At 38.7% G+C, this 17317-nt stretch overlaps 1 protein-coding gene across 1 annotated transcript; it reads left to right on the forward strand.

Moving 5' to 3' along the window:
• The first annotated feature begins 5 nt into the window (after window positions 1-5).
• mkrn2 (makorin, ring finger protein, 2) lies at window positions 6-14684 on the forward strand. Its single transcript, XM_039649253.2, has 8 exons — window positions 6-162; window positions 405-533; window positions 1479-1612; window positions 3029-3327; window positions 6802-7016; window positions 8498-8608; window positions 11975-12119; window positions 13962-14684. Exons 1-8 carry the CDS (start codon window positions 137-139, stop codon window positions 14109-14111), a joined length of 1209 nt encoding a protein of 402 aa, XP_039505187.2. The 5' UTR covers window positions 6-136; the 3' UTR covers window positions 14112-14684.
• Window positions 14685-17317: the final 2633 nt, after the last annotated feature.

Below are 17317 nucleotides of genomic sequence, written 5' to 3' on the forward strand. Positions count from 1 at the left end.
ACTCGTGGAAGTGAATCGCACTAGGCGGAAGCAATGATCAGTCGCGGCGCTGAGCCGGTGATATTTTCAGGTTGCACAAAACCGTGCAGACAGCAACATTTCACAGTAAATTATTACATTCGTAGCTGGATAAAAGATGTCAACGAAACAAGTGACCTGCAGGTAAAGAGAAACGCATAACCGTCATAACACAACCATCAAAGCATCGCTGACTGCAGTAAATAAGGTCAATGGTAATATCATGACTTTGACATGAGAAAAAAATGGTGTAGCTGGACTGACGCATCGGATCTCTGACATTTAAACATTTATTCAGCATCTCATGCTCTGATTCAGGTGTGTTGATTATGTTTTGTGTGTGTGTGTGTGTGTGTGTGTGTGTGTGTGTGTGTGCCTGTGTTCAGGTATTTCCTGCACGGTGTGTGTCGTGAGGGCAGCAAGTGTTTGTTCTCTCACGATCTGACTACGAGCAAACCTTCAACCATCTGTAAATACTACCAGAGAGGAGTCTGTGCTTATGGAGACCGATGCAGGTGATATCATGTTTTAAACCTTTCTGCATGCATTTTGCTGAGTTACTAGGCATATTTAATGAGTGATTCTTCGACTTGTTTTTGATGACGTTTGTACTGGCGTGAGGGCGGGGCTACCTGTCACTCTTAGAGATCCACCAATAGCAAACCACAACCATCAAAATTAATTCCCCATTGACTCAATCAAGCCCTCCATTTGTTCTTGTTTGTGAAGCGTTTCACTGGGATAACACTATTGACCCCTTTTCAATTAGTAAACATTGTGATGTTTTTTTTTTTTGTGGGCGGAGCTTAGGTGGAGGCAAAACGATTCCCCTGGCCGCTTCACTAAAGCTAGTTAGCAAGTTTTGTTAGCTTTTTTTTTTAACAATGACTGGAGAAAATCCGAAGTCCTCTTTTATCTTAATATGTAAGGTCACTCACTCACTGTCCAAGACTGTGAACCAGATTGGTCCAACCCGGACACACTCATTCAATGGATGATCTGACAGGATTAATGTTACCTCGATTGAGTGGCCTGATATTTACACCTGATATAGAAACCGAGCGTAAAGAAAAACTGAGGGTGGATAAATATTTAGATGCCTATAACTATGTGCTAAAAGGTCACGTACACGACTACGTAAAGAGTGACATTACAGAGCAGTTTTAAAGATATTTTTGAAAACAATTCCATATTGAGCAATTCAATTTTTGAACTTGATGAATACATCTAGTTCAAAAATGTAATGGCTCAATCTGGAATTGTTTATTCTTTCTTACAAGGTACTTCAAAAAGTCTAGTCACAATCAATCACAACAATGTATATATACAATCACAGATGATTCGCAAATACAAAAAATGGAGAAAAGTGACTTTAATAACAGAATGAAAAGGTCCCATAACTGAAGAATCACCATGTCTCATATATGTATTAGATGTGTGGTATGTGTGTTGTGTGATAGATATGATCATGTGAAACCGTGTGGCCGTGGCGCGGCGGTCGAGAACCCGACCAGATCCGGGTCAGCGCCGGGACCTGTTCCACCAACAAACACTGGCAAACCTGGCAAAAAACCACTGGTTCTGAGAGACAAAGGTACGATACCCTCATGTCATGATTCGACACATATCACGATACTGAACTCACGATACCATATTATTTCGATACTCTAAGACATATCTATAAGACTCTAAGGTTAACAAAAATGTACTGTTGATTAAAATGGTAAATTTGATATTACATTTTGTGTGCAAAATGAATAGGTTTTGGCCCAAAGCCCATGACGATAGAGAAGATGAAAATACTGAATTATTTTAGACTATTTATTATTAAATCTGAATTATATAAGACTGAATTATATTTAAAATAATGTCGGACACTTTTACTGGTAACATCAGACATCTGGCATTATCAGGACACACAAATATCCCCCTATTGCATTATTATACATTATAATCAATTAACATTATATAATGTAGTTTAATATGGTACTGACACTAAAACTCTGAAAACTTGAATTTGTTTCTCACACAGTAATTTTTAGTTTGGTTGAACCATCCACATATTTTCACTATCCTCGATAAATATTGTTGATTTTTGTATTGCAATATATTGTGACACCCCTAATCTGCACACATGACTGTAGCGCAGATACACTACATGGTACATTAGAAATGACGTAGCTTCTCCTATACGTAACCGAGACGTTTCCTTTAAAGGTGCAGTGTGTAATATTTAGGAGGATCTGTTGACAGAAATGCAATATCACACACATAACTGTGTTGTCAGTGGTGTATAAAGATCTTACATAATGAAGCGTTGTGTTTTCTTAGCTCAGAATGAGGCGTTTCTCTCTACACACACCGCGGGTCCGCTTACATCCACATCTTTCTACGATGGCTCTGAGCGGAGCCATCGTATGTTGTTCTTTGTGTAAAGAAGCTGCTAAAGTCAGCAAATGACACAATGCTGAACAAGTAGCAATCTATCTTTTTACTGAATAATTAAGTAAACCCAATTTCTTAATTTATCTTTGTAAAGAAATCTAATTTCCTAACTGGCTACTATCGTGTGTGTTGTTGTGCAGCTCTGGGTCCATCTGGAGGCGAGAGTGCAGAGGACTCCTTGGACTACATAATAATAATTAACTATATAGCCAATAATTAAGTAAGCTGAATTTCTTAATGTATCTTTGTAAAGAAACTTAACTATACATAACTATCTACTCTCTGCTGTCTCAGACGATGACATCACTTCCTGTTGGCCACCGTAACTTCTGTTGGGTGCAATTCGCAACCTCACCACTAGATGACACTAATATTTACACACTGCACCTTTAAGAATGAATGAAAGAAGGAGCAGTAACACAGTTTCTATTGTTTCTCTTGAACTTTCAGAAATCAATTGAAATGTGAAGTCGAGTCTTTTCCCAATAGACCCCAGTGTGTGTTGTCAGCTCTGGCTCCGTATGGAGGAGAGATTGTAATGTTGTGTGTGTGTGTGTGTTTTCAGCTCTGGGCCCGTATGGAGAGAGTGCGGAGGACTGCTGGGACTACAGGGACGCCAGCGCTCACGGTAAACCGCATTCGTACCTGGACGCCATTCGCTCCGGGCTGGATAGTTCTGAGAGTTCTGCCTCATCCGGCCCGTATCCGGACGCTGGGCCTCAGCCGCAGCTCTGCCCGTACCTGGCGGCGGGCCAGTGTAACTATGGTGACCGCTGCCCGTATCTCCACGGCGACCTGTGTGAAATCTGTCGTCTCCAAGTTCTACACCCGCACGACCCTGAGCAAAGAGCAGCGCATGAAAAGGTGATTTCTATTGGTTTTCAATAGAGTGCAACTATTGAGTGCAACAGTTGAAGTGAAGATATATAATATGTGTTCCCTGTTTGATTTTCCCAAAATGAATCATGCCTCATGTTTAAACACTATCTACATAGTGGCAAATTCCCGAAGTACATGAACGCTGAACGGCCGCTGAAAAAAAACAAGCTTTCAAATAGGTCCTATGTTTATGTTTAAATCACATATTTAAATCACCGCCTTTGCATTAGTGAGATTGCCGCTGTCCTAGGGATGTCACGTCACCAAAATTCCAGTACTCGGTACCGATACCATTAAAATGTTACAGTTCTTGGTACCAATTTCGGTACCACAGCAAAATCAGTTTGAACTATTTTTTCCTATTTATTGAACAACTTGAAAAAATCTATGTTAAATTCAATTCAATGACTTTATTATTTATGACGGTAAATTTATGAAAGCATTGAAGACTGCATGCTGTTTAAACGAAAATTATGATTATACTGAGAAATATTGGTCATTAAAAAAACAAGTGAAAAATAAGCAACATTCTATGCACACATTATTATTATTAGTAGTAGTATTTTTAATGAATGGAGACGTTGTTAGATCTATTCTACAGTAGCCTAATATAATTATTTCTGTCAATTTATTTAAGTTAACCCTCATGTGGTGTTTGGGTCAATTTGACCCGGAGAAGATTCTCTTTTTCACGAAAATACTAGTTAATGTTATCGCTTTGGACTGAAACTTTGTGACTTTGTTCCCAAACGGTATAACTAAATCTCATTTGTTTTTTGAAAATTTTCTTATTTTTTTGTGGGAGTTTTGTTACCTTGTTACACTTGTGGTGTTCCCGGTCAAAAATGACCTGTATATAAAAACTAGCTTATAAATCACTCATTATACCATATTTTTACCCAATCTTGGATTCAATCTTTTTGTCAACTTGTTCTCTTTCAATTAGGACTGGTTTTATATTTCTGTTTGCATCTGATTAATCGTGGGCCTCATTTGTCTGAGAGTAGGCATCTCATTTTTTTTAGTAAAAAACAAATAATTTATGAGTAAATTTGGAAATATGAAAAAAAAAATTGAAAAAAATGGCTACTGTTCATCACACTAGTCAACTTAACATTTTCACCAGGAATTTTGTTTTGAAACTTTTGTTTTGTAAAAAATATGGCACATCACACTTGTGGTGTTCCCGGTCAAAAATGACCGGCCTATAAAAAATAGCTTATAAATCACTCGTTATACCATATTTTCACCAAATCTTGGATTCAATCTTTTTGTCAACTTGTTCTCTTTCAATTAGGACTGGTTTTACATTTCTGTTTGCATCTGATTAATCGTGGGTCTCATTTATCTGAGAGTAGGCATGGGCAAAAATGGTCACAATGGCCGACCATTGAAAGTGAATAGGAGAGACTGAAAATAACAGAATAATTTAGTTTTCAGGAGCATATTCATTATTTTCATGTACACATACGAGCATGTGTGCTTGCAAAAATCGAGCCCTTGGACCTGTGCATGTATCGATACATTTATACACACGCTACGCAGACACACACACACACGTTAAAACACACAAACTTTGAGTATTACACACATTCTTTTCCACAGAGAGAAATTTGATCCTAACCTAAACCTCAAAACGAAATTCCTGGTGAAAATGTTAAGTTGACTAGTGTGATCAACAATACCAATTTTCTTCAGATTTTATTTAATATTTCCAAAGTTTTTCAAAAATTAAAAAAAAAAAACACTCAAAAAATGAAATACCTACTCTCAAATAAATGAGGCCTATGATTATTCAGATGCAAATCAAAATATAAAACCAGTCCTAATTGAAAGAGAACATGTTGACAAAAGATTGAATCCAAGATTGGGTGAAAATATGGTACAATGAGTGATTTATACGTTTTTTTTTTATGGGCCGGTCATTTTTGACCGGGAACACCACAGGTGTTACAGGGTTTTGAACACCACATGAGGGTTAAACCAAACTTTTATTTTGACGGGTTGCCGTGGAGACCTTTGAGTTTCTGTGCGCGGATGATATAACGATAGTTTTTCTCGAATGAAACGGTAAAATGCTCATGAAGTGACTCTCGGAGATGAATACAATCATTAATCATGTCATCATATCGTGAGGCAGCAGAGATTGAACACAGCGCGAGTGTCACTCGTGCTTCAATGTGTGTTTGAGGTAATGTTAAAGTCCCTGTAAAGGCAATTCTACAAAAAAATTCTAAACACATTATAAATGTTACAAATGTATTGCTAAAACAAATTACAAAGACTGTGAACTAATGCGCAGTTAGACCGCAAACAGGTTTTCACCATTGCTATTTTACGTATTTTTTGGGCGGGGCTAAAACAGGGCTCGATGACACACTGGAGCCCATGAACTCGTGGACACGCCCCTACTTGATGACGCATTGAGGCCACTGACTCAGGCTGATCTCTTCCCTAACAATAGAGCACATTCCCAATTGCGAGTTACTGTCAGTACTATTAGTTACTACAGTCTACAGTTTGCTAGCTAGCTATGCCTTCGACATGGAAATGCATAGGCTACTACCTGGATGCGATCATGTACAAAACAGATTGGTGTCTTTATTTAAATTTCCTAAAAACGATCACATCAAGAAGAGGTGGATTAATTTTGTGTAGAGCCAACTTTGATGAAAAGCTGAGGATCACCGACAGCAACACCCGCCTCTGTAGTGATCATTTTACACTGGATAGTTTTATAAACTTTCCTCAGAGACAACTGGGATTCACTGATAATGTTACTGGTGAACGGGGCCGAAACAACTATATCCCGCCTCAGCATTCATCCTCCCGTCCCGAAAGCAGTTTCATCTAATATCACCGTCGACAGCTTCCCGCTAGTGGGACACGCCCCCAGCGTTTGAGAGCTTTTTTTCAAGATTTTGATAGCTTATTTTATGTTCTTGCCGGCTTTTTTATCATTTAAATTTGGCTGGGTGGCTAATAACACATTTTTCTGTGGTGTGACAGACTCAGAACACATACTTAATTTTGACTTTACAGGGACTTTAAATGAAACCATGCGTATGTGCCGTTCATTCACACAGAGACAAACAGAACACGCATGGTATATATTTAAATAGTATTTTTGCAGTTTAATATACACAGACAATATCAATTTAATATACATTTTTTTCTCTTTTTCATCAAACCACAGTTTTTTTTACAAGTTCCTGCAATTTCATCGCATAAAATTGCATAAATATCCCGCATATTCCATTGCATTTTTTAAGAAAAATGGCCGCATAATCAAGGATTTCTGTCCGCAACAATCACAAAAAAACTCTGCTGTGCTTAATGGGATAAGTAGTACATTCTTATGAATTTAAGTGCACAGTCTTGCAAAAAAAGTTGTATTAGGTATGAGTAAGACTCGTGTCACATGTTGCTGATGAGGATGCTGATTCTGTGTGATCTCAGATGTGCATGGCGGCCTTCGAGATGGACATGGAGCGGGCGTTTGCGGCTCAGCAGAGTCAGGATAAGCAGTGTAAGATCTGTCTGGATGTGGTGTACGAGAAGACGTCTCCGTCGGAGCGGCGCTTCGGGATCCTGTCGAGCTGCGTACACACGTACTGTCTGAGCTGCATACGCCAGTGGCGCTGCGCCGAGCAGTTCCAGAACCAGATCCGAAAGTGAGTCAGTCCACTGGCTTGGACTTTTAATTATTCATAACTAGTGGTGGAACGGATCACAAAAAAAATAAATATATATATATATATAGGAGGGGGGGTGTAATTTTATTTTTCACACATTATTAAAGATAAGTGAACAGTCAGTAATAAAATAAAAACAACCATCACAGTAGTAATCAGGTACATAAATTAATTATTAAAGGGTTAGTTCACCCAAAAATGAACATTAAGTCATTAATTACTCACCCCCGTGCTGTACCAACCCCGTAAGACCTTCGTTCGTCTTCGGAAACACAAATGAAGATATTTTTGATTAAATTTAAAAGCTGTATAACTACCACATTGGCTGCCTAAGGGACTGCCTCTTGACGGCCCAGAAAGTCAATGAAGAAAATGTTTAAATATCCCATGTGCCTACAGCGGCTCAACTATATGTTTATCAAGCGACGAGAATACTTTTTGTGCGAAAAAACAAACAAAAATAACGACTTTATTCGACTATTCCTTTTCTTCCTTGTTGGCCTGAAACGAGACTTCCTTAGATTTCCACGACGCATGCGCGAGAATTGCGATCTCCCTCGACTACTTCAGTTCAGTTCTTGCGCATGCGTCGTGGAAATCTAAGGAAGTCTCGTTTCAGGCCAACAAGGAAGAAAAGGAATAGTCGAATAAAGTCGTTATTTTTGTTTGTTTTTTCACACAAAAAGTAGTCTCGTCGCTTTATAGTTGAGCCGCTGTAGGCACATGGAATATTTAAACATTTTCTTCATTGACTTTCTGGGCCGTCAAGAGGCAGTCCCTTAGGAGCCAATGTGGTAGTTATACAGCTCTCAAATTTAATCAAAAATATCTTCATTTGTGTTCCGAAGACGAACAAAGGTCTTACGGGGTTGGTACAGCATGGGGGTGAGTAATTAACAGTGGTGGAAAGAGTACTGAAAAAACATACTCAAGTAAAAGTACCATTACATTCCAAAAAATGTAGTGTGAGTAGAGTAAAAAGTACTTGTCCAAAAAACTACTTGAGTAAGAGTAAAAAAGTAGCTTATTTAAAAGTACTCAAGAGTAGTGAGTAGCGAGTACTGAGGTGCGGATTCTAACCCTTATAATAAACACTGTGCACTACAATTACACGCATACTGGAATTCACATTATATTTTGTTCTTTGTAAGAAAGATTGAAGAATATCTATCATCCATCTTTTTAAAATGCATCAAATCAGTACACTCATCACCATTTTTAAATCATATTATTTGGGGGGAAAAGCATTTAAAATTAGGCGAAAAGCCACCGGGCCTGAGCATGTTATTGTTGCACATAAAATATCAATATTCATAACTGTGCAAAGAATTCAAAAACCTTTAGAAACTCATATGATAGTTCAGAATCATGTGTAGTGGAAACTTTAGCGCACCGCCCAGCTCTGCTCTCTCAGACGCCCGCCCAGGTGTTGTGGAGTAATGAAGCTTTATTGTGCGCAGGTCTTGTCCTGAGTGCCGTGTGGTGTCGGAGTTCGTCATTCCCAGTATGTACTGGGTGGAAGACCAGGATGAGAAGAACCGCCTCATCGAGGAGTTCAAATCTGGAGTCAGGTACGAGTGAAACGGGTCTGTTTTGTGGCCTGCTTACAGAAGTACAGATATATACAGGTATAGATATAATATAACTATATGATTTCTACAGGATTTTGCAGTGGAACACACAACTGCATTCTTATAAAAATAGCAGCAGAAGAGGAATCAGTTCTGTATTCTAGCGCTGTCTGAAACGTGTTAAGCATGTGTATGATTATCTATGTGAGCAAACAGTGAGTAATGTGCTGAACAAATGCAGCGATTTTGAATTCTTATTTCTTAAAAAGTCATGAAATGCATTTAAAATGATCTTTATATTATGTTTATGAAGGTTAGCTTAAGTTAGCAGGGTTATTATCGTTATAAAAAAATCACATTCATAACAACATAAACAACTTTTTTTTATTTCAGCAAATTGCCAAGGCAAGTTAAACTTGATGTCCTAACATAACTAAAACTAAATCAAAACAAACAGAATATATAAAATGTATATAGAAATATTTAAAAACAAAAACCACTAAAAATGACAAAAACACACAACAAAATCATACTGTGTTGGTTGAGAAGAACCGCCTCACCGATGAGTTAAATCTGGATCTCTGTGTGCTGTTTTGTGGCCTGGTAATAGAATAACAGGAATTCAGAATTCTACAGGCTTCAGTTTTACTGATTCTGATAAAAACTTATTTTTAAAAAAAGGTTATTTAAAGATCAGGGACAATAATATCCATGTTAGCTTAATTTAGCAGGGATATAATACTATAACCATTGAAAATGTTTATGTTTAATGTTTTAAACTAAAAGAAAACCTTAATATTTTAAGCTTGTTGTGTATGTTGACTAATCATAAGCTTGTTCAGAAATGGTGACAAAAACGTAAAAAAACCCAAAACTTAAACATAAAAAATAACGTCTTTTTTGCTAAACGTAATTTAAATAAACAAATATTCGAATATTTGATTTTTATTAGCCTGAATATTCGAATGCAATATTTTAGAAAGATGCCAATAGTTTGTCAAGAGATTTAAAGCGTCGTGTTTGAAGAGTGCGCATGTGCGTGTGAACGAGCTCTAGTGTGTGAGAACGAGCCTATGATTGAATCTGGAAATAAAGCAAAATAACTGAGAAAAATGAGAAATATTCCTCAGATGCCATGTTCGTAATTTATAGTAAAACATCTCGCATTAATTCCATCTCAAAAACATTCATTAAAAGTGTTATTACTCCAACACCTGCTTGACGTCATTAACCAACGTGGTTGAACGACCAATTCGTGACAATTTGGTTTCGGAAAACAGTCGTGGCTGGCTAGATGATTTCTTCAGCGATGCATCATCGTACTATAAGCGCGAGTTACAGCGTTATATGGGAAACACACCCCTGGTGGACAGTTACTGTAACAGAACTCACATTAATACACCCTCCGAGAATAGTGGCGGAGATGGAACCGAACATGGCTTCACTTTAAAGAAGCATCTGCAGTCCAAACAGAAGTCAATAGAATATGAGGTGAAAAGGCTTTGATCTTCCTTTGATTTGCACTCAAACTAAGGCCATGTTGTCCCCACTGATATGTTTTTATTTGAAAACGTATATTTTTCTCTCCGGTTTGGCCTTCCGTCCACACTGAGACGGCGTTTTAAAGGGATACTCCACCGGGTTTTCATATTAAACTATGTTATCCACTTAATTAAGACGAGCTGATGCATACCTCTCTCGTCTCAGTGCGTGCACTATATCGCTCTGTATTGCCGCAAATCTATGTTAGCATTTAGCTTAGCCCAGTGCATTAAATATGGGCCAAAAAGAGAAGCGACAAAACACTTCCTCGTTTTCCCTATTTAAACACAGTTACTCGATTAGTGTAACTCGACCTAGGCTGGTGACACAAAATAAAACGTTGTGTTTTTCTAAGCGTTTAAAATTGATGACTATATTGTATGGCGGAATACCATAAAAAAGTGCTTTAGAGCACTTCAACTTGGTGCAATAATACCTTCACTCGTGAAAAGTCCTCTCACCGGCTCCCGCTTCCTCTTATTTCCGTCAATGCAGCCAACGTGACATGCGACAAAGCGGGAGCCGGTAAGAGGACTTTTCACGAGTGAAGGTATTATTGCGCCAAGTTGAAGTGCTCTAAAGCACTTTTTTATGGTGGCTGTCATGTGCTATTCACTTTTACGCTGTTACTAAAATATGTTACACACTCTTTCATATCACAGTCCTCATTTCACAGATGACAGAAAATTACTCACATTTGCTGTCCCGCAGCAAAACAGGAGAGCAGTTGCGTTTTAGACCAAACATATGGTGACTGAGTGCGACCGGGACGCATCAGTGATGGTGAGGTATTTTGCTAAATAAAATGATCTTGTTTGAAGAATTGCGCGATAAATGTATTATTTATTTTTCCATCTCGGTGAGCTTTTATGAGGTTCCACTCATGCGCAATAAGGTGAATTTAGAGGTTTCTCACCCACACTGAAACGTCAGAAAACGCTAGTGTGGACGGGGAGTGTTTTTAAACAAAGACACCGTTTTCAAATGTATCCGGATTAATGTGGATGTAGCCTTAGAGTTGGACTGGACATGTTGGTAACACTTTACTTGAAGGGGTGTGCATAAGACTGGCATGACACCTTCATGATCAGGACAAATGTTATGAATATGAAGGAAGATTTATGCATGTTTGACAACTGTCATTAAGTGTCATTCAGTCAACTATGACATTTGTAATGCAAATATGACATTGTTTGAGATGTCTTTGTTATGACACCTTGACATAAACCAATACATCATAACCTGTCAGTGTCTTTGTCATGACAACAAACATGACATAGCAGATTAATTATCAAACCACCAAGCTTTATTGGTTAACATTACATCAAACTGTTATTTTTTAAATGACAAATTCAATTAGTACCACTGTAGTTGAGGTCACGAAAAATATTCATGACACAATTATAATGTCTCATGACAGCCAATGTCAAAGCCAACCACATGACAGTTTAACTTCATTTTATGTCAAGTTGTCATGACAAAGACACTGACGGCGAGTATTGGTTTATGTCAAGATGTCATAACAATGTCATATTTGCATTCAAAATGTCATAATTGAGCGAAAGACACTTAGTGACCGTTGTCATAAACATGCATAAAACTTCCCTCATATTCATATGTCATGTCATGGTTATGAAGGTGTCATGTTTTATGCACACCCCACCCCTTCAAGTAAAGTGTTACCGAAATGTTTTCATCCATCAGTGCATTTGTTCTCCAGTATTGGCAGAATGCAGAAAGATTTCTTTTGATATTATGGTTTTAACGTGTTTTCATTATATTGATGTCTTCCTGAATCTATTTCTGTTTATCTGTGTGTTGCAGTAAGAAAGCCTGTAAATACTTTGACCAGGGAAGAGGAACGTGTCCGTTTGGTGGAAAGTGTTTCTACATGCATGCGTACGCTGACGGGTCGAAAGCAGAACCTGATAAACCCCGCAAACAGCTCAGTGCCGAGGGGAACGTTCGGGTAAAGACCACACACTCACTTGTATATGCAAATTACTATGCAAATCCTCATTTAAATAATTTATACGCAGAATAAAGGGACGGGGCCTGGTTGAGTGAGTTAGTAGTGTGTTAAACTGGCTTTTATGGAAAGGGCCGGGACATTTCCCAAACACACTCGAAGCGCTCGACCAATCACAACACCAATCAGAGCACAGTGTCCTTTTTCAGAAGGAGGGGCTTCATAGAGACAGGAAGTAAACAGAGCGTTACTGACAGAGCCGCAACAAAACACTGTGGCTGCAGTACCAAACGCTTCCACTACGTATTTTATACTACGTATTGCACTGGAACCTAGATTAAACATTTAAATACAATTTGTAATCCTACAAGCTCAAGTGGGACTGTTTCTTTCAGAACCATTTAAACTTTTCAAATCATATCCATGTTTTTTTGTGATTGTGTTCACACAGCAAGTGGCAAAAAACTTTACCAAGTTTTGCACCATTCCGGTGAAGTAAAAAAATTAGTGATGCACCGATGTGAAAATTTGTGGCCGATACCGATAACCGATATTAACATTGCTGTTATGGCCGATACCGATATTTACCGATGTCGATATCCCTGTATAGAAAACACATAGCGAGGATTAGGGCTGCACGATATTGGTAAAAAATAACATTGTGATATTTTATTTTTCTGCGATATATATTGTGATATAAAAACAATTTCACCAGATTACTTGAATTGCTCTATTTGGAAAGAATGAATCATTCTAGAATGACTGGGGTAGTTTTGTCATGGAGTAAATCCGCAGAAACTAATATTAATAGAATGTTAACAAAATTTGTTAACATTCTATTAATCTATTAACCTTACACTTTACAACAAGGTTCCATTTATTAAAGTGTACATTTAATGTACACTTTAATAAATGGAACCTTATTGTAAAGTGTTTCCGATTTATGTCTCTTGAGCTCAGTGTTGGACAGATCAGTTGTTTTAACCATTCATTAAAGTGAATCGGTTCAAAGGAGTCATTAGTTCGCGAATCGGACGTGTCATTAACGGAACCACGGCACACGTTGTGTGATATCCAGGCAGTTTAGAACATCGCACGAGATTTGTCTCGACCTATTTTTACAGTCTATGGTCTCGACAGTCGACACAGAAAACATTTCAACACGATAGATTTTTTTTTTTTGTTGTTTCAAAGTGTGGTTTCACAATTCACAACCAGTAGTTCAGAAGAAAAAAACTTCGGTCTTCTGACCTTTTACCATCGTGTATTCTCAAAGATATTCAGTCAACTCAATTCATAAACATGCGCGAGGGGGAGAGAGAGCAAGACATTTTGAAGACGGCGCGCGTGACCGGTGCTTTGCTTTCACTCTTGTTCCCTCCGTTAAACAAGCGAAAGACATTTTGAAGACGGCGCGCGTGACCGGTGCTTTCACTCTTGTTCCCTCCGTTAAACAAGCGCAGCAGTCACTCATCTACACTCATCTTACCGGTCAAATATGGCTTTGGCGGGACAAAAATACGCATTAGGAAGGCTGGCAGAAAACAGCTCACCAGACAGTCTTCGTGCGCTTGATGTTTAAACGCACTTGCGCTTTTAATACGCGTGCAAAAACAAACATCCCCGCCCCCACGCACGTCAAATACACAGGGAATGATCATCGGCCTGTTCACATCGGCCCTATTTTGACATCGGAACGATACCGATGTGTAAAAAATTGACCAAATCGGCCGATGTTATATCGGCGGCCGATATATCGTGCACCACTAAAAAAAATCAAGGTCAAATTTTTTTGACAGAGGGTTTTAAAAAATGTGAAATATTGCCCTTTGTCTCTCTCAGTTTCTGAATTCAGTGCGTCTGTGGGACTTCATTGAGGAGCGAGAGCATCGTGGGCTTCCCCAGGACGAGGACGAGGTCAATGAACTGGGCGAACTCTTCATGCAACTCTCAGGAGCCGGTGACGAGAGCGGGTCCTCTGCCTCACATTGATCACATGACAATAACACGTATCGAGAGCGTTTCCTAAGACGACATTCTACCAGTGGTGCGTTTCTGTGAGACAGCATATACTACATCTGTACGAGTATAAAATATATAAAGCACCTGTATCGTATCTGTAGGCTGCTATATTCTCCTGGGAGGATTTTTTTTAACGCAAGGCCCAAAGATGAATGTATGAAAAAATGGGAACTAAAAATCACATTTTCAAATGCACTGAAGTAGTGTATGAAGTGTAATAATGTTGTGTCAAAAGTAGTAATTGTTGCACTTAGTTAGTTCAGATAACATTCATAATTTATTACGTTTGGGCATCATGCAATATTACTGTGGTTAAAAAAGAAAAAAAGAAAAAAAAGCATCCATTCGTTTTGTCACCAGTGAATGGACTTATCGGTATTTTTAGGATATATTTACTTAATTTTGAATTCAGCTGATATCATAGTACTGAAATTCACTCGTCTGGTTTACTCTTGAATCCGATATGGGTTATTATATATTCATTTTCTGAACTGTATTGTTGAGTGACTCTTGAGCGAGTGTAATAAAGCGTTTCGTGAGCGATTGGTGTGTGTTTCTGAGTGATTAGCACAGGTTCGTTTAAAGGCTTCAGAATTGAACTGCTCCAATCCACTGAATCTGATTGAGATTCATACGCTAATATGCCAATATCAAAAGTGGAGTATGCACTGATATGAAAATTATGGCCGATAGGATAATTCTTTATATTTTAAAGCATTTCAGTGTTTACCAGGGTGGTTTTGGAACATTTAAAACTTTAAAGAGAATGTTTACCCCAAAATTATTTTTCCTCATTTACTGTTCGTGGCTGTTTTTGCCCCATTGACTTCCATTATAACCACATTTTTTGATTGCAAAGCCATGATGCCATATAATCACGCATTTTTGATTGTGGGTGGTTTTCCCTGTTTGGAAGAGGTAAAATTTGTCATTTTTACAGTTGATAACCAGGTGGCACCATTAACCCTTTAGACAGACCTGTGCAAAAAAAATCATGAATTTTTTTTAAACAAAAGTTTTAGTTTTGATCAGGACTGAGGTTGATTAATAGATGTATGCAAAAAATATATATATATCTGATAAATTTTTACAGCAGTTTAAAGTAGTGGCTGTTTTCAGCCACAAACATAACGAAAGGGTAGTGAATTTGCTCAGAGTGTACTGTTGTGTTTTTGAAAAATTTCACAGCATTTTCCCAAAATATGTGTTAAAATAAGATTTGTCACCAAAATTCATCCCATTTGCTGAAACCCAGAAAAAGTTATGGCCAAATTAACACTCAAAAATAGCCCATAGAGGCTGAAAACAGCCACAACAGCACATAAGGGTTAAAACAATCTCATAATCTCATTGAATACAACTATATTTTTTCAGTTTGAATTATTCAATTTGATTGGTAGCAGCCAAGTGTCTTATTATTCTAATTGAATGTATTGATAAAATGTTAGAATTTGAAATGAAATTAGGGGGAAAATGCCCTTAATAAAGGTACAACAAACTATTCCAAAAAGAGAGTTTTAAAAAAAAAATGAAACATTGACAATTTAAATTTTAAAGGGAGTAAAGCCTCAGTGTCAGGCTATAAAGGAAATGTAATTTTGCCAAAAAAGAACTTCATTTAAATAAATGTTAATTTGAAATCAATCTACTTCAATGTGATATGATATGTTACCATATTATCATGTTTAATTGGCTTTATGCCCAGCTGCACTACTTCCTGAACTTCAGCCAGGTCCTTGTTTCCTGTCTGCTATTATTGGCCAAATTGATTAATTCAGGTGTGTCTGATTATTGTTGCCATGATGACTACTGAGGTCAGGTACACCTGAATTAATCAATTTGGCCAATAATGGCAGACAGGAAACAAGGAGCTGGCTGAAATTCAGGAAGTAGTGCAGCTGGGCATAAAGCCCATGTGATGATCAGATGCAGATATTTAAATCAAAGAATATGGGTGGATGGCGGGTGGATTATTATTATTTTTTGATTTAAGTGACACAAAGGGCACCAGATTAATGAATTTATAAAATGTTCTCCATCTAGGGGGCATGGACTCGGACCCCCCTAGAGTTGCCATTTTACCACCTCACTTTGAGTTAGGAAAAACCCTGCCTGTAGTGTCTCCCCGAGGGCATTTAAGGGGTAGGCAGGGTGTGAGGGGTCTCTTGTGATGGCCTTGGTTCTCCTGCAGCAGCAGGATGTGGAGATGGTTTCCAGGCTGGGCAGAGGGCAGCCGATGATCTTTAGAGAGTCAGAGTTATGAGCTCTGATCAGGGTCTGGACTTCACTTGTCATCCAGGGCTTCCTGTTTGGGAAGTTCCGGATGCTTCTCTTCATTGTGACGTTTTCGATACAACACCTGATGTAAAAGAGGACAGACTCGGTGTAGTATATGTCCAGGTCCTGATCTTCAAAAATACTCGGTCTGTGTGGCTGGTTTTGTTTGCCTCCTGAGGGGGGTGTAGGCCGTGAAGAGGAGCAGACAGAGGTGGTCTGATTGTCCGAGGTGGGGGAGGGGGGATGCTCTGTTTACTGTAGACATTATCTAATGTGTTTTCTCCGTCTATGGTTTTCTCCCCTAGTAGCACACTTGATGTGCTGATGGGCTTTGCGGAGAACAGTCTTAAGGCGCGTTCGAGTTCGTCCCAGTGTTCGAGTCCGAGTCACCAAAGAAGAGTCCGAGTCGAGTTACCTGAATTCAAGTCCGAGTCGAGTCTCGTGTTCGAGTCTTGAGAACCCAGTCAGGCTGCCATCTTGTGGCGACTCCATTACTGAGCTGTTAATAATAATAATAATAATAATTCGTTACATTTATATAGCGCTTTTCTGGACACTCAAAGCGCTTCACATAGAAGGGGGGGATCTCCTCAACCACCACCAATGTGCAGCATCCACCTGGATGATGCGACGGCAGCCATATTGCGCCAGAACGCTCACCACACACCAGCTTACTGGTGGAGAGGAGACAGTGATGAAGCCAATTGGTGTATATATGGGGATGATTAGGAGGCCATGATGGACAGAGGCTACTGGGCAAATTTGGCCAGGATGCCGGGGTTACACCCCTGCTCTTACGAAAGACATTCTGGGATTTTTTATGACCACAGAGAGTCAGGACCTCGGTTTAACGTCTCATCCGAAGGACGGTGCTCTTTTTGACAGCATAGTGTCCCCAT

This window comes from Pimephales promelas, chromosome 21 (assembly GCF_988280905.1).
Source record: "Pimephales promelas chromosome 21, fPimPro1.hap1.1, whole genome shotgun sequence".
In the NCBI taxonomy this organism is placed as follows: domain Eukaryota; kingdom Metazoa; phylum Chordata; class Actinopteri; order Cypriniformes; family Leuciscidae; genus Pimephales; species Pimephales promelas.